The 18,714-nt window shown below is 40.6% G+C and overlaps 1 protein-coding gene across 1 annotated transcript; it reads left to right on the top strand.

Moving 5' to 3' along the window:
• Positions 1-898: 898 nt before the first annotated feature.
• On the top strand, positions 899-18,180 carry RRH (retinal pigment epithelium-derived rhodopsin homolog). Its single transcript, XM_073608411.1, has 7 exons — positions 899-1,209; positions 1,979-2,169; positions 6,498-6,597; positions 13,315-13,468; positions 14,834-15,002; positions 17,331-17,509; positions 17,829-18,180. Exons 1-7 carry the CDS (start codon positions 1,086-1,088, stop codon positions 17,932-17,934), a joined length of 1,023 nt encoding a protein of 340 aa, XP_073464512.1. The 5' UTR covers positions 899-1,085; the 3' UTR covers positions 17,935-18,180.
• The last annotated feature ends 534 nt before the right edge of the window (positions 18,181-18,714 follow it).

Raw genomic sequence — 18,714 nt, 5'->3', positions numbered from 1 at the left:
CAAAAGAAAGCTCTAGTTGTGGGGAAAAATTGCATACATTTCATTTGTGTACATTGCATGAGCGTGCAATTGTCAGTTAAAATAACTTTCTAACTTTTTTTTGGAGCCTGAAAAGCATTGCACTAGTTATCAGCAGATCGCTTATGCCATGCAGGTCTCCAGCAGACTGTCAGTGTGAGCTGTCTGCCTGTATGTCACACTGACAGGAAGTCTCAATGAACTACCACAGTGCCGTGGTAGTTCTTTTGTGGCTGCTTGTAGTTCTCAATTATGTTGTGACTTGTAGTTCATTCATTCACAAAGCTCTGTGAATGAATCAATAATGTGGGCAGAGCCCCACTTTTCCACGCTTTTTTCAAAAAGTGACAGCTAGTACAGGGAACTTCTCTACATACTGCTGTCACAGAAAGAGAGGGGAGCTGCTGCAGCAGTGGGAACATGTTACATCCTAAAAACGGGGTTCACAAAGGTGAACTTATCCTTTAAAATTGGTATGAATTTCTGCCCACTTCCACAAGGCCTGTTGCATTCCCAACAAATCTGTTTTATAGTGAATCTAAAGCATGTGACACAGCTGTATGCATTTATAATGGCTGCGTCAGCGCAGAACTGAGAATTCTAATGTTGACTTCTTTCTCCTGGAAGCCCAAAGGGATAAAAGAAGCCAGGGTGTTATGCAGCCTGTCAAAAGCTGCGCTATACTGTAGTACTGTGTTTTTAGCAATGATTAAAAAAAAATTCTATTTAGGTGCCATTAAAAGATGATCCCAGGAATAGATTGTTATGTTATGAAGGAGTAAGTTGTGTGTCACATTCCAAGCTGTTTGATAATAGGGGCATGTGATGGAATTAAGCTCTCTAGAAAAGAGGCTCTGAATGAAAACTAAGCAGTTCATTGTGAATACGCAAAGTTCTGTGCTGGTCTTTGTTTAGTTAACAAGCTTTGCTCAACACAAACTTGTGGTCTGAATCCTGTCAGCTTTTCGAGCAGTTTAATGCTCAAGCAGCCCATGAAATAATGACCGGGCATATTAGTGAACAGTCAGTACACTGAGACACATCCATGAGAACAAAAAAAACTTGCAATGGACAAAACATCAACATCTTCCTGGGCTGAGACGGTGAATGGTTCTGCTGCTCCCACTGAAGTTCATTCTGTGTTTTCCCAGCATGAACATAATATTGTTGCAGCCTATCTAATAACAGCAGGTATGATCTTGTCCTTTAAGACTTTGTAGATTTAGGTAATTTTCATATTTGATCTGTATGGTACGTACTATATTTATAATTGGAGTAATGGAAACCTGTCAGAGTAGACATGGAAACTGCCAATACTAACCTCCCCTTAAGATGCTTGTTTACTGGCACGCAATGCGCCAATATTTTGAGTCACTAACCCAGAACATGCAGATATATAGACCGCTATCTCTTGTCCAGCTTTCCTGATTTGCATACTTGTTCAGGGTCACCCAAATGGCATTGTAGACATAGGGTCAGCATAGCAACCAGGGAAACAGTTTTCAAAAGGTCAGCAATGGCAACACTGTCATTTTAGGTTGAACTGAATGGACCTGGGTTTTTTTTTCAACCTTGTAAACTATAGGTTTACTTTAAAGGATACTGAATTTTTAACATAAATGTGCTATTCCAAGCTGGGGTTTGCTATATACAGGTCAGTAAACAGCATTTTGTGAATGCTTCATAAATTCACATTACACATTTTTTTATTATTAGAAGATAGGTGACTAAGCCAGGCTGAACTTCCACTAGGCACGGACAGCTTATTTATATATACTGTAAAACACCAAATTTCCCCAAAACCTTTTTTTTTTTTTTTTTTTTTTATCATTAGAGTTGCAAATAAATTAGAAAACTGTTAAATTGTGGGTATGTTGCCATTTTGTGCAGTTTTTATATTAAATGTTTAAAGTTATTTTCTTTTGAGCCAGTGCCACATATCTCACTTTTGTTCACACAGGGGTAATAAGTCTTTTAAGCAACATTGTGGTTCTGGGAATTTTTGTAAAATACAAGGAGCTTCGAACAGCGACCAATGCCATCATTATCAATCTGGCATTTACTGATATTGGTGTCAGTGGGATTGGTTATCCTATGTCTGCTGCTTCTGACCTTCATGGAAGTTGGAAATTTGGAAATGTAGGATGCCAGGTATTGAACATTTTGGACAGGTTTAATTTTCTGGATTTGTTTCCTTGTTTCCTTGCACTTGCACAAATATCTATCTTGATTTTGTCAAGTTTTATATGCATATGATCACAGCCACTTTATCAAAGCGGATTCTAGACTCTGAATATAATGAAGCAATTTAATGCTACCCGAAACAAAAGAAAGTGCTTGCCACACTAAAAACATTCCATTGCCGGATTTTATCTTTGATGCAATAGATAATTTGCCCAGCATTTGCCATTTTTACCAAGATTTTCACATTCCCCTTTTTTTTTTGTTTTATCACAATGGTTTTCACTCTATTTCAAAATAGATTCACCTGTCAAAAATTGCATCAAACAAGATTGACCAAAACATTGTCTCCAAGATATAAGAAATCAAACTGTACTGTACATTCAAATGACATTTGATTTGGCAACATTCAATTTATGTAAGATTCGCTTGTCAGCTGCCTGCATAATACATAGTGAATTTTGGCAGAAACCAACAAGTAAATCCTGTTGAATCTTGAAATGAATCTTTGGGTGGAATATTAATTCAATGTAGTACCCAGTATATCGTTGATAAATTTACCCCTGTATGTTTGAAAACTATGTGAGAGGGTCCCAGAAATTATTGGACTGATGCATACCAGTAATTGATACGTGTATGACCATTAAATTATCCTAAAGGGAAACTTTAATTGTTTTGCTCAGTTTAAATAGCTTTTTTAATATCACAAGTTTATTATTCTGCATTTCTTTTTCATCCATTGAAAGAAACCGGAAGTCTTAAACCTTTGAGTTATACTAATGCCTACAGGAGAAATTGACACTGGCAACAAAAAAACTGTTACCCACCAATGGATAAACATGTCCACAACCAGCATGCCTCAATTATTTAACAAAGTAGTACCAAACTCTGATCATAAACACAGAGGGGTGGGACCTGGGTTTCTAAATAAACTTCAAAAAGGATTTTACAGGAAAACACTACTCACAATCAGCATGCCTCTGTTAGTTGCTTGTGTCTTCAGAAGAGTGTCTGTGCTTTCTTCAGCAGTGTTAATTTCGTTGAAAATATTTTTGTTAAATTAACACTATTTTAGTTGACTAAAATATGACTAAAACAATTCAGATGACTAAAATACAACTAAAAGTAAAATGGCATTCGACCAAAACTAAATTGAAATTTGAGGTCAAAATGAACACTGGTTATCTGTGTCTGTAGTGCATGTTCAAACCCTAATACCATAAATAACATATTCGATTTTTACTCCAGTAGTATATAAGGAGTTTGCAAATTCTAGAGAAATGCCTTAATAATGCATTATAATTTAACTAAATCCAATAGATTTTAGTCGACTAAAATGTACTGGGGATTTCAGTTGACTAAAATATGACTGAAGCAATTCATATGACTAAAATATGATTAAAACTAAAATGGCATTGTAGTCAAAAGACTAGCACTAAAACGAAATCGAAATTTGACATCAAAATGAACACTGTTCTTAAGCTCTAAAGTTTTCTGTTTGTTTGGAAGATTTTGCTACTTTCAACAGCTACTGGTAGATTCATGCCAAATATATTAAATCACTTCAGTGACTATTGCCTGTGTTCCAATTTCACACAGGGCTTTACTACTCAGGTCAGTGTGACCTACAATAGCTTGGTGTGCTGCTCAGGCTCTGTGTGGGATGTATGTGGTTGTTTGCAGCCGCTGCTGGGAGTTCCGGCAAGGGATGGAGCTTGTCCTAGCTCCTGCTGTAGCTCAAAGGGAAAGAGGTAATCCCTAAAGCCGCACATCTGTCCGGTTCCACAGTAGTGTCAGAGTGGCAACCTCAGCCTGGCTCCAACCAGGCCACACCCATGTTTTGCTCTGCCCCCCGGATCTTAGTCTGGGGGTGGCTAAGTTCCAGGGGCGGAGAGCGAAACGCATTGGGAGCGTGGCCATGTTACTACTGCGGAGTGGTACGGATGTGTGGCTTTAGGGATTACCTCCTCCATTTCCCTTTGAACTACTCAGGCCAGGACAGTATGTCTGGGGATTCCTTATGGAGGTATTGGGCCAGTGCTAAGGCAGTTCTCCTGTCCCCGTCCCTGTCACTGCAATTAACTGTTGTGAGTATCTAGCAGTCTTGTGCTGGGTTAAGGTTTCCTCTGTCCTTTTATTCTTTTAAAAGAGAAGTATGGGCAAAGCTTTTCGGTCATACTTCTCTTGTGCGTCACTTATTAGTGCTCTACTGTGATCCAGAATCAGCCGGCAGTGGACTAAAGCCCGCTGTCGGCTGACGTTATAGAGCTACTCTAGGCTCTGGAAGAGTTCCTCAGATGCTTGATTGGCAGCATACTGCTGAAAGCCTAATGCCGCGTACACACGACCGTTTTTTCCGTCGGAATGAACTCTGACGGTTTTTTCGACAGGGTTCCGCTGAAACTGACTTGCCTACACACGATCACACCAAAGTCCGATCATTTAGAACGCGATGACGTACGACGGGACTAGAAAAAGGAAGTTCAGTAGCCAGTAGCTGCCCTTGCGTCGTTTTTGATCCGTCGGACCAGCATACAGACGAATGGTTTTCCCGATAGGAATTGATTCCGTCGGAAAGATTTAAAACATGTTCTATTTCTAGGTCTGTCTGAATTTTCGAAAGAAAAAGTCAGATGAAGCCCTCACATGATCGGAATGTCCGATGGAATGATTCCGTCGGACCTTTTCTGCCAGAAAGTCCGGTCGTGTGTACGTGGCATAAGACAGCTGCTTCTGCCCTCTTCCCAGCGCAGCTCTCCAGTGAGTGCTGGAAGGGCAGAGCAGAGAGCAGTGACTGATAGTCACCGATTTTTACTCAGAGCTTACTGAGAACTAAGCAATCAGCAGTCATGTAATTGATCAGTTCTCGGTCTTAGAGCTGGCTGGGGATAGCTGGAGCATCAGACTGATGATGCAGCATGGAGGTGAGTATGTATGTTTATTTTTTCCACGTACCCCAAACTTCTCCCTTAATTTCAGCTGTGATGAATGCTGTCAAATGTCAAATGCTTTCTGGTGGATGTTCAGGCTTCATTTGATAAAAGCATTGGGTGCTCTTTGAGCTGCAGGCAGTCTCTAATTTTCTATTTGGTTTTTTTTCTGTTAACGTGTTATGTTACCCACTCTACAGATGGACTGCTTTTGGACATTCTGAAGGTGTAAGTATCTGTGTCCTTCAATGAACGAGAAAGAGAATTGTAATTTTGTAACCACCATAAAATCCTTTTCTTGGAGTCTATTGAGAGACACAGGTCCAACCCCTCTGTGTTTATGGTCTGCTCTTATTACTAATTTGGTACAAAATCGAGGCATACTGGTTGTGGGCTTGTTTTTTCTGTGCTGGCTAACAGTATTTTTTGTTTGGCCATTTTCAGTTTCTCTGGTAGGCTGCAGTAAAATTCAAAGTTTAAGACTATCTTTGTCCCTTAATCCCAGTTCACACCAGTGCATGGTGTGAGATCACATGTGATTCGCACCGCACGGCAGTGCAAATCAAATGCCATGTCTGTGCGATGCGATTTCAGCCATACATATAGTACGGCTGATATCGCATTCGGAACCAAACTCGCACAGGACCCTTTTTTTGGTCCACACCAGAATCGGATTGAATGGGTTTCCACACCAATGCCATCCAATTCATGTCCGAACTGTCAATTCACAGTGCGATATGCAAGCTGAAATGGGGTGTCATTAACATTGTATTGACACTCCCAGCAGTTCGCATATGGCAATGTGAACTGCTGTGCGAGTCGGGTGCAATGTATTCGCAGGGTTCCCGCACCGCACAAGTGTGAACTGAGCCTCAATGGACACCAACAAAATATTTTATGGTGAGTAAAAAATACTATTCTTAATAATGTATGAATTATTTATGCAATAATTGTACATTTAATATATAGCTGGCAAACAAAATGATATTACAAAAAAAAAAAATATATATATATATATATATTATTCCTTAACATAATGAATCATTAAATAAATTGTAGGTAAAAAAAATACCCTACACCCCTTGTACATGCAAAAACAAAAAGGCAAAAAATAAGTACAAAATTCTAGGTGCACTGATTGATTTTTGACATTTTATGCTCTGTGGGCCTTTGTCACTAGATGGCTTTAAAGCAATAATGCAGGTTTGTAAGTATTTTCCTTATAAAGACTATAGTAAATTAATATTTACAAGTCTATAATGGATTTATCCTGCATTTCTAGGTTTACTAAAACCAAGATGAGAACGAGATGATGGTTTTTGTTTTGTATGCTGTATGAAAAAATTCTAAAAATGTGTTTATTTGCAGATCTATGCTGGCTTGAATATTTTCTTTGGCATGGCAAGCATTGGACTGCTGACTGTGGTTGCTATTGATCGGTACCTGACTATCTGTAGACCTGACATAGGTACTGATTAAGATTAAATTCTGAATATGAGAGTAGAGATTTAATTAACAGTTCTCATATTTGTAGTAAACACAATGAACTTGACGTATGAGAGCTTTTGAAAGAACAAATTGTGTCGCCTACTACAGCAAGCAACACAAGCAGTATTTAACCACTTGACCTCTGGAAGATTTACCCCCCTTCATGACCAGGCCATTTTTTGCAATACAGCACTTTATTTTTATTTAACTTGTTTTATTGACAAGATGTACAAAAAGAAAGACATGTTGGTACAATGACCAATGTGCTCAACATGAGCACGAAGAATATACAATTAAGTACACAATTACGTATCATATTTACAGCTGTACATACAGAAACCAGAGGTACAGTTTATACATATACATATGAAGTCCAGTCACTCAGTAGCCACGTAATTATGGGTCGAGCATCAGGCAGCTCTCTACCAAGTATGCCTGTATGATCACATCCAAACCGATAAACCAAGTATAGGCCCTAGGCTCTTCAGGTAGTTGTTGATAGTAAGAGTGGATGAACACCAAGAGTCCCACACCTTATTGTATTTATTGGGGCAATCCCTTTGTTCAAAGATAATTTTTTTCAAATGGGAGTATCTGGTTCACCATCTAGATCCACTGCCGGGTAGATGGGGAAGCAGATTGATTCCATTTAATCTACATGGTCTTGTGATCTAAGAAGAGTGTTTCTCTCAACAAGATTCTAATGAATTTTGGCCACTCTTCGTCATCTAGGATACCCAGCAAACATATCTGTGGAGTACATGGCACCGGAACAGAAAGAATTTGGGATAATACTGCAAGTACCCTTTTCCAATAGCCAGCTACAACCGGACATAACCACATAATATGATTAAAGTCAGCCTTTTGATGAGTGCACCTAGTGCACCCAGGTGTGGGAATGCAGTGCATGGTGTGTAACCTTACCGGTGATAGATGCGACTGATGTAGCATATACAGTTGAATTCATTTATTATTTATGGCTGGAGAGACAGTTAAATGAGAGGAACAAGCTTCCTCCCAATCTTCCTTTGAATAATCAGGCCTGAGCTGCTAGAGGAGTATTAATGACTGATTTATTCAGAAGGTGGGAGTAGCCATCAGAGATTAGGCCCTTGGGGCCCTGAGACCTTAATACTCCTATCAAGCGGTATTCTGAGAACCGGGGTGCATTAATCCCACATTGGGGTTGTAAGGCATGGCGAAGCTGTAGGTAAAATGCAGCCTTAGGCCCCATACACACTATTTAGATTTTCGTCAGATTTACCAAAACCATGTAGTGAAAGGGCCTGCCTGATTGCTTACAAATTGAAACTCTTAAGATTTGACCTTATATTATATGGTTTTGGTAAATCTGAAGACAACAATCTGCAGAAAATCTAATAGTATGTATAGGGCTTTAGGGAGATCATATTTCCTTTGTAAGTCAGTAAAAGAAGCCAGCACATCACCAGTATAGATGTCATCCAAGAGAGTCAAGTCCCTATGCTTCTAGAAGGTGCTGTCACACTTTGTTTTTTGTTTTTTTTTACTGACAATTGCGCGCTCATACAAAGCTGTACCCAAATGAAATTTATGTTATTCTTTTCCCACAAATAGAGCTTTCTTTTGGTGGTATTTGATCACCTCTGCGGTTCTTATTTTTTGCGCTATAAACGAAAAAAGACTGACAATTAAAAAAAAAACAATATTTTTAACTTTCTGCTATAAATCATATCCAATAAAAAAAAAAAAAAAAATCAAATTTCTTCATAAATTTAGGCCAATATGTATTCTGCTACATATCTTTGATAAAAAAAATCCCATTAAGCGTGTATTGATTGGTTTGCACAAAAGTTATAGGGTCTACAAACTATGGGCTATTTACTCTAAATTTATTAAATACATTTTTTTAATACCAATAATGGTGACAATAAGTGACTTATAGCGGGACTCCGATATTACGGCAGCCAATGGGACACTAACTGACACTTCTGACACTTTGTGGTAACCAGTGACACTAATACAGTGATCAGTGCTAAAAATATGCACTGTCACTGTACTAATGACACTGGATGGGAAGGGATTAAACATCTAGGATGATCAAAGGGTTAAATGTGTGCCTAACCAGTGTTTATGTGTACTATGTGTGCTGTTTTTACTAAGGGATGTGATGGATTTTATTCCTTGCTTTGCGGATCTGTGGTTCGGCCCCGCCCCACTCTTCTGATTGGCTAACTGACTTTGACAGCTACGGGAGTCAGTGGCACTGCTGCTATGTCACACAGATGAGGCTCAGGTAAGTATTGGGGGGTGGGGGGGTTGAGGGGGGCTGCTGCACACAGAGAGCTTTTTATCTTAATGCATAGAATGCATTAGGATAAAAAAACCTTCTGACTTTACAATCACTTTAAGATTACAATGTACAAAAGCTGTTTTATATCATTAAAAAATATTTATTCAGTTACCGGTTCGCGTATGCGCCTTTATATTGCTCCCGAATAAAACCCTAGCTTTGATTTTGGCCCACAAATGCCCCAGAGTAGCCCGTACTACTCTTTTCGTCCATAGATTAAGGGGTGGTCTTGGCGTCCCAAATGTAAATTATTACTTAGCTGCACAGCTCTCACAGCTTACAATGTTACATGCGATTTTGGATGTTCCATTATGGGTACTCCTGGAAATCTCTAATTGTGCCCCTGTTTGAGCCTCAGCTCTTCTGTGGCTTCCCCCGGCCTCGCGCCCCCTCCCCCCCTCAGCCCTCTAATGGCCCACAGCCTGCCTCTCTGGGACACGACACGCTATTTGGGCAACTTAATGTCTCCCTTCCTGCCTCTCCTTCTCCTCCTGAATAACTCCTTCTTTCCTCCGGGGATAGAACAACCCCAGGACTTCACCTGGTGGCCCACTCATGGCTACTCCCAGGCCCAGTGCTAGGACAAGGCCATCCAGCGCCCAGGGCAAAGATGGCAAAGTGTGCCCACCCCCCACCCCCCGAGTTTGAACTTGGGCCCCTTTCACATGGGCTTTCCGATCAGGTCTATCTGTCAGTTTTTTGGAACCTCCATTCACTCCTATAGAGTCCATGACCCTTTTCTAAAAATTTCCTGCACCAAACCCATACCTCCCAACTTTTTGAGATGAGAATGAGGGACACCTATCAGCAAAAGTTTGCAGGCATAGGACACACCCCTTACCACGCCCCCTTAAAGGAAAATTGTACAAAAAAAAAGATTGATTAAGCCCACAAGTGCTGCAGCACCATGTGGTTTGGTGTGTGTGAAAATGTGTGTGTTTGCAGATGTGTGGGGGTGCCTTTTACTATCAATGACACTGCTGTGCATCTACTAAAGGACAGTGCGCTTCTGTGTTTGTCAAGAAAACCACAATTTTGTGCATGATCCTAACATGCAAGGGTGTGAACCTAGCCTTATAACGGGTTCACACTGGTGCACTGTGGTTTGGCAGCAGTGCGATTGTATGTGTGATTTACCTGCAGTTTTAGGTGTGCTCCTGATTAATTCTATTGTACTGTGTGTTTTTCGAGTGTGCATCAAAGATGCAGCATGCAAGAAGTCTCATAAAATTTAATGGGAGCGCACCTAAAACTGTGAGTAAACTGCACATACAATCGCGCTGTGGCCAAACCACAGCACACCAGTGTGAACCTGCTATTAACCCCCATTCACATTGACCGTGGGTTTGAAATTGGCCGACTTCACCTGAAATCACACAATTTCAAATCCGCATCTCTGTGCAACTTTGAAGATATCTGTGTGGCTTCATGCATAGATGTCTATTGAAGTCGCACCCTAAATCGCAAAAGTAGTGTATGTACTACTTTTTCAAATTGATGCAGCACTGCAAAGTAGGCGTCAAACTGATTTGAACACTGCCATTGCCGGCAATAGGATGTGACTTGTCAAATTGCATGGCAAATTGCTCCAATGTGAATGGGGGCTAAGAGATAAGAAAAGAGACAATCGGTGAGGAGGTTGGGGTGGTAAAAGTATGTACTAATGAAGAGCAAAGTGAAAGAGTGCAGAGAATGTGCTAGGCTGCATGGTGGGGACAGGACAATTTACGAGAGCTAAAAGCAAACTGGGATGGAAAGGGTGTAAGATCTGTGTGTCGAATGCTGAGCTGATACAGGAAGGCTGCATGATATGTGTAGTGAAGATTTATGGAGAGGACAGCAAATAAGAGAAGGAGAAGGGAAGAAATGAACAAGGCAGAGTAGGGAGGAGGATCAGTGCTGACTTACTGTGTGATCATGTAGGAAAGATAGAGAGAGGTGTAGACGGGGTGGAGCGAAGATGAGCCAGACCATAGTGAGAGTAACAGGGAAGACGGTGAAGTGACCTGGGAAGGAGAGCAAGTCGAGGGCAGGAGTGTGGCTTGCTGGAGGAGAAAGTGATTATTAGCAGCAGTAAATAGCAGAGATAAGGCAGAGTTGGATGAGCGTAGGAGTCCGGTAATCAGTAGATATGCGGTGAATCACTCCTTTCAGCAAGGCAGTAGCAGCTACCGAAGCTCCCAGTGCGCCCCCCCTCCCCTCAGATTAAGACACCGCCCAGGGCAGTCGCCCCCTCCCGCCCACCCCTTGTACCAGGCCTGCCCAGGCCTGTCACTTCCTGGTGTCCCGCACCTTTCCATCCTGGGACTCCATTCGTGAGACCCACAATGCACCCCCCACGGAAGTTTCGCTATCTACAACTCTGACATTGGATCTCAACCCTCTGTCATATCTCTTTGTTTACCTTTCAATCGACGACGACCTTTGAACATATCTGTCTTCACTCACCTGGTTCCCTGGGAATCATCTCCTCCGTTTACTTCTCCTTGAACAAGGGGGGTTCATTTCGCTCCCACTCATACATTTCTACAGTAAATGGGAAAGAGACTTGGCGGTCACTATAGATCTAGAAAACTGGAGCAGGACCTGGTTATCCATAGCAAAATGTACCTTCAACAAGGTCACCATGGAAGCAGCCTATAAAGTTCTCTTCCCCTGGTATTGGGTCACGGCCCGTATAGCCCATTCAAACCCATCATACAGTGATAGATGTTTCAGGGGGTGTGGCCAGCACAGAGACGAGATCCATATTTGGTGGTCTTGCCAACGTTTGGTGGGATTCTGGTCCAGGGTCTACGGCCTACTTTAGACACTTTTTCATGTACCCTTCCATAAAGACGCCCGGCATGCACTTCACTGCCCCCTCCCAGGCCTTTTCTCAGATCAACAAAAATTGGCCACCTAGCTCTTCATTGCTGCAAAGCGTGCTATTGCCAGAGCCTGGAGAAGGCCCTTGTTTGGGTTTGCAGAGGTGAAGAGTATTCTGACTACCCTCATGTTACATGAGAAGATGACCAGTATACTTCATGACTCTCATGCTAGGTTCCATAAAGTAAGGAATCCCTGGTGGTCCTATGCTCTCCCCACTCCGCCCTCCAGCCAGTTTGGGTATTTCGGACCACGTTAGTATACCATCTGACCCGCAGACTCCACTCTCTCTTTCAGCCTAAGCCTACATCTTTTTTCAATTTCTGTTTTAATCATTTCTTTTTCTCTTCTTGCCTAGGTCCATATCTCTTTCCTTCCTTTCTTGTTCTACTTTGTTCTCACCCCCCTTCCTTTTCCTTCATCCTGCTCCACCCCTTGCTCCCTTATTCCTTCCTTTCCCAGCTCCCCCCCACTTTTTTTTTCTCTTTTCCTCCCCCCCCTTCCCTCCTCTCCCCCATCGCGGGACGACAATCCCACCCCCGCTGCCTCACCATGTTTCGGGCCCCCATGCCCGGTTACTCATTACCACCTCTGACACTTGTGCTGGATGCGTCTACTACTCACTTTGAAACATTGGAAATGTGTTTTGTTTGTATTCACAAGTGATTTGATGTTTGTTCCCCTGCGTGGGATCATTTTGCTTTCTTCTCTTCAAGCCTGTAAATTGGCTTTGTTTAACCAAATAAAAACTATTGTACCAGAATAAATATTTATTCAGAATTGTTATTTTATAAATAAACATTTTAATTTATATGTAAACCCAAAATCAATGTTAAGCTTCGTGCCTCACTTTGTCATTGGGCTGCTTTTCATATGCCTTTCTTTCAGTTTACCATTGGCTCACAGGAGAAATGCACAGGTCTGTATACCAAGAAAAATGATTTGCTTGGTATACAGTGAGGCATGGTGCTAAAAATTACCTGCTCTGTGAAATGGTTTAGCAGCAAGCAGCCCTGATCCTCTTCATCTCGGGTCCCCCGCTGGCGCTCTGGGCTTCTGCCCCCTGCTGTGTGCCCCCATAGCAAGCCACGTGCTGTGCTTACTCTGGAGCTGCCTGGCTCAAATCCCCTACCTCCCACTCCCTCCTCCCTGGCTGTGATTGATAGCAGTGGGAGCCAATGAGGAGGCAGAGACCTGGGAGAGCAGTGGCTCTCGTGCACACTGTGATCAGGCTCGGGTAAGTATCTGGATGGGGGGTCTGGGGGGAAGCTGTATGCAGAAGGTTTTTGGTTATGAAAGCTCAGCATGTTTTGCCTGTTTGCAGTCTTTTGTTTTGGACTAAGACATATGGTACTAACTCTGATGCAGAGTCTAGCAACAGTATGTATTCTGAGTGTGTAAGAAAGCACAGGGAATGGTTAGTGTTAATGCGTATATGTTATAGTACACCTCACCAGGCTATAAAATATATTAACTATAAATATATTTTTTCTGCAGGAAGAAGAGTAACAAGCTATCATTATGCAGCCATGATTATTGCTGCATGGTTAAATGCAGTTTTCTGGTCTGTCATGCCTGTTGTTGGATGGGCAAGCTATGCTCCAGACCCTACTGGAGCCACATGCACAATTAACTGGAGGAAGAATGATGTGTAAGAATGATTCCATTACAGTTATTACAATGATACAATACAATATAATTACAATACATTGATTGTCATTGATACAATACATTATGTTGATTACATTTCATAAGCATTAAAGTGGTTGTAAACCGCTGATTGTTAAAAAAAAAACAAAAAACCTACAGGGCAATGGCATAATGTGCTATTACGCCATTGCCCTGCCTGGAGTTTGCATGTTCTCCCTGTACCTGCACGGGTTCCTGCTACACTCCAAAGACATGCTGGTAGGTTAATTGGCTCCTGAATAAATTGGCCCTGGTATGTGTATAGACAAATGTGAGTTAGGGACCTTAGATTGCAAGCTCCTTGAGGGCAGGGAATGACAGTTTTATTTCTGGTTTATGATCAGGATTTTGTGGTGTTTTTATAGTATGTTGGTATTTTGTTGGTTATTTGGGTGGTGTTAGAGAAAGTGGTATATTATTTGTATTTGTTAGTTTGTATGTTGATTTAATTTGTGTTATTTATTATATATTGTATTTTAATTGTATGGATGTTTTATTTGTAGTGTAGTTTTAATTGTGTTTATTTGGTGCTAATGGCTGTTATTGGTAATTTTGTTGTGTTTTTGCATCTTGTTCAGTTTATTGTTGTGGTCTTGTGTTGTCTTTGTTAAGTGTGTATGTGTTGTAACAATTTCCCTTTAGGATTAATAAAGTATTCTGTATGTGAATGTAAAATAAATGTGTAAAGCGCTGCTTAAATTGACAGCGCTATATAAGTACCTGTATTAAAAAAAAAAAATTGTTGCTGTTATTGTTTAGGATTTCCTGAGATTAAAAGGGTCAGTCCATCAAAATATGAGATTTTAGTTGTAGGTGGAGACTCTATATTGGCCTCTGCTCAAACAGTGAAATCTCTCTGTTATAATTGCAGTATCCCATGTTGCATTCTGCATAATGTAAAATAACAGTTAAAGTGAAACTCCTCATAATGGCATAGGCATGCCTGCGGATCCAAGAACTCAAACAATGATATCTCACCTATAGAGTACTTAAGGGATTTAGAAATCTGTCAGGTGAAAGAAATAGCAGCATTGAGTGAACTGACTATTTGACCTAATTAAATTCCAGCTATCATTTTTCTTTGGAGGTTTTAAAAAGCAACTTAATGCAGTATTTAGTTACTAAATACTGTTCTCAATGTTAAAATTTGTTATTGTGCTGTGCCTTTTCCTTTACTTTAACTTTATCTGGATTAAAACTTTATAGCTTAGATGAATACAATATTTACCATTATCTGTCTGTTAACGTGTAGTAGAAGATTATCATGAATAGCTGTTATTGTGCATAATGAATGTTTCCACTCATTTGTGGACTGCTTTTCTTGCAGGTCCTTTGTTTCATACACAATGACTGTGATTGCAGTAAACTTTGTGGTACCTCTGATGGTAATGTTTTACTGCTATTATAATGTGTCCATCACCATGAAAGGATACGGCAGCAGCAATACCCTAGGGGGCAGAAACGTAGACTGGTCTGATCAAGCCGATGTCACGAAGGTATGCCTATTCAATTTTTTTTTTTTTTTTTTTGGTCATAGAACGTTATATCAGACTTTTCATTTTGTTTTTTATTATACTGTTGAACAACAATAGACTTTTTCGTGGTAAAGTGAAAATAAAGCTTTGCAAAATAATTAAATTAGAATAATTACAATAACAAAGTACAAAATAACTGATTGCACAAGCATACCACCACTTTAATATGACATACCTAAATCATCAGTGGTCCAGCAAATCCTTTCTGAAAGTCCCATAATTAGTGAAATAGGAGATCACCTGTATAGTAAAGGGGTTCCAAGTGATGGTAGTATAAATACACATGTACTGTTTTCCGGGCTTCAGTCAGCATTGTGACATTTCCTACACCATGAAGATGATCCCTAACCCCTATATACTCACCTTACATAAACTCACTCGCAGCTGACACTGAAATTGGCGTTAGTGGCCCAGTGAAGATGTGATGTCACTCCCCCAGTCGTATAGCATGTAACAATGCTTGGGCCTAGCATTTGGCTACTAGATCCTGTTACACTCACAAAGGCAACAATGTTTCTTTAATGCCTAGTGTATGGGCAGTGTGGTGCAATACTTTGTATATAAAAATATATTCATACAACATATCACACAGGTGTTTCTTGCTAAAAATATATTACTAATTTTTTTTACAGGAACACCATTATGGTTTTAAATCATTTTTTTAATGTAATTGTTTATTCAGCTTATACTTTAACATGCCTACACACTAGGGTCAATTGAGAGAGGAGCAATTAACCTGTCAGCATGTCTTTATAGTGGCTGACAGGAGTAGTGACAGCTGTATCACTATTACTGTCAGCTTTGTTCAGAAAGTGACAAGCTGAATCTGGAGAGGAGGAGAGAGCTGGAAGGAGGTGCGGGCTATGCTCTCTCTCTCTCTCTCCTCCAGCTCCTCCTCCTGCCACTGCTGCTCTCCTGTCAGATCGGAACTGTGCAGGGTTTGCTTATCCTGCCCCATCTCCTCCCAGCAAAGAATGTGGATAGGAGGCAGGTAAGAAAACTCGGTAAAATCCCATTCTTACAGTCAGTGGTGTCCCTGAGCCACTATGCTATACCCCTACCTCAGCGGCATCTCTCCTCGCCTGCTGCCTGGCAAAAGTTTTAAAAGTCAGCTTGCCTAAGGCTACTCCTCAACTTGGATGTGTCAAGATGAGGAGGAGCCTGGGAGGAAGGACATCACATGGCCATCGGCCATGCTGCATCTGAGGTCTGTGTGTATGAGTGAGGGGGGGAACTGAACTGGGGACAATTGGGGGATGGTTGGGGGTAAGCAGAGTAAAACACATTTATGATGGTGATAAGGTTGTGCTAGAAGGGTGGAGGGGGAAGAGCATTAGTGCTAAATGGGGGGGGGGATTTGAGGTGGGGAGCTACGAAGGGAATTTTTTGGCCTGCATAAAGAACATTTGAATTTAAAAAAAAGTGAGACTCCGTGCTAAGGGTGAAAATTGAATAAAAACAAAAGCTGCTCCCCTCAAAGTGCTCAGTGAGCAAGCTTTGGGCTTGTGAGGGATGTATAGTGACAAGGGGGCGCTGATGATATATTAGTGTAATAATAAAGTGCTTGTGCTTAATATTTCATAAACAAATGTGAACAATACTATACAAACATAATCATAAATTCATGGAAAATGATAACTAATAATAGCGAATATGATGTGCATCGAAAACCGGAAGTGGCCGGAAATGACGTATGACCGGATGCCTCGACGTACCTTTCATCGTAATGATGTCGCCAGGAAGTGCTTCCTGGCGACATCATTATGATGAAATGTACGTCGAGGAATCCGGTCATACGTCATTTCCAGTCACTTCCGGTTTTCATCTGAACAGGCGATGGAATGCACGCTGCTTGCTACAAGCGGGAGCAAGCAGCACGGGGGCTCCATACTTCACCTGTTATTGCTGAACCTTTTACCTCCAGTGCTGAGTTGCTTGGTTTGTTACATTTACAAGCAGATGTGTGGTACGTCTGCTGGGAGCACCATATATAAGCTGGCTGTTTACTGATGCACATCATATTCACTGTTATTACTTATCATTTTTCATGAATTTATGATTATATTTGTATAGTATTGTTCACATTTGTTTATGAAATATTAAGCACAAGCACTTTATTATTACACTAATTTATCATCAGCGCCCCCTTATCACTATACATCCCCCATAAAGAATATTTGCTTAGGGGGTTAGCGTGCGGATTTGTATCAACAAAGTACTGTGACTCACTATGTTTTTATTGCAATTGGCCTTTAAAGAGAAAAGTTTCCCCATTTGTCTGTCTTGCAGATGTCAGTAGTAATGATTGTCATGTTTCTGGTGGCCTGGTCTCCCTATTCTATTGTGTGCTTATGGTCATCTTTTGGAGATCCTAAACAAATTACACCAGCAATGGCTATCATAGCTCCACTGTTTGCTAAATCCTCCACTTTCTACAACCCATGCATATATGTTATTGCAAATAAAAAGTAAGTGATGCAATTTCTTTAATAATTCCATATCACTGTTTATTTTATGGGCTTTACTCAAAACATTTTATTTCATAAATTTTCTTGAAAATATTTTTTTAAAATGTTTGTATTAATACTAGCCATAGCTTTTATAGAGTGTGTCCAGGAACAGGCTAACTTGTTTGTCCTTTATTGCAAGCAGTCAGTGGTTAAGCTGATAAAAGGTACTACACCCATATGTTGATCTGCAACATAACAGTATATTTTGTTTGTTCTTGTTGTGTATATACAGTATAGTGTATTCCTACATAAGTGATTTTTTTACATTTTAATACAGGTTCAGGCGTGCAATACTTTCCATGGTGAGATGCAAGGCACATCAAGAAGTAAATCTTGATAACCAGTTTGCAATGAGTGTCTCCCAAAATCCTTTAACAGCATAACACATAATCAATATGAAATTTTCTGGTTATATGGAGACTTTAATATTAATCCATACAGGATGTTCCCAGCTCTTTTTCTCTCTAAAATATCTTCACAACAATGTGTAAGCAACACGAGGTAAAACGGGAATCATGGTATCAAGGATATACAAGGCATTAGCAGTTTCACCACTACAATCTGAACACTCTTCTTTTTTACTCATGTGAAAAATAAATCTCTCTATAAAGTTCTTAATAAAGATGGAAATCATTCTAGCCTGATCTTTATTGCTTTCAGAAGTGGCCAGTAATTTCATTGGTATTGCTAGTATTTCACAGGAACTCACAACAACTTAGCCATACTTAAAATGTATGGAAAGGCATCCCTTTTTTAATTTGTTTTAGTTTTGTATTGCGTTAGGAGTGGCTAGGCACTCTGTCAACTTTTTAATGCTCTCTGTGTCTCTGCTGGGGAGATTTACCTCTCTAATTGTCCTCGTGACCATTGTCATTGAGGCAGAAAATAAGGGGAAATCCTAAAATTTAGAGTTGTAATGAGAAAAATAGGTGAGAGGGAATATTGCATTGAGAACAAATGCTCTAATATTAACAGCCTAAACGGGGAATTCTCCTTACTTTGGGGAGATTGCCTCTCATTTTTCTTCTTCTCTCCAGATCAGAGAATGAAAGGTAATGTCCCCAGCAGAACACAGGTACCAAAAATAACCTGATGGGTTTGAACACCCCCCCCTCGGATAACTGAGAATGAGGAAGACAAGCTAGGAGGAGAAAGATGGTTGA

The sequence above is a fragment of the Aquarana catesbeiana genome, linkage group LG01, assembly GCF_042186555.1.
Source record: "Aquarana catesbeiana isolate 2022-GZ linkage group LG01, ASM4218655v1, whole genome shotgun sequence".
Classification (NCBI taxonomy): domain Eukaryota; kingdom Metazoa; phylum Chordata; class Amphibia; order Anura; family Ranidae; genus Aquarana; species Aquarana catesbeiana.
Note: the sequence above shows the minus strand (reverse complement) of the source record. Positions and strands in the feature narration are given on the sequence as shown.

Excerpts from the sequence above, each read along its gene's own strand:
- RRH (XM_073608411.1), top strand. The coding sequence starts at position 1,086 with ATGGACAAAACATCAACATCTTCCTGGGCTGAGACGGTGAATGGTTCT. Across the intron at positions 2,170-6,497 it reads TTGGAAATGTAGGATGCCAG|ATCTATGCTGGCTTGAATAT; the intron begins GTATTGAACATT and ends GTTTATTTGCAG. Across the intron at positions 17,510-17,828 it reads TATGTTATTGCAAATAAAAA|GTTCAGGCGTGCAATACTTT; the intron begins GTAAGTGATGCA and ends ATTTTAATACAG.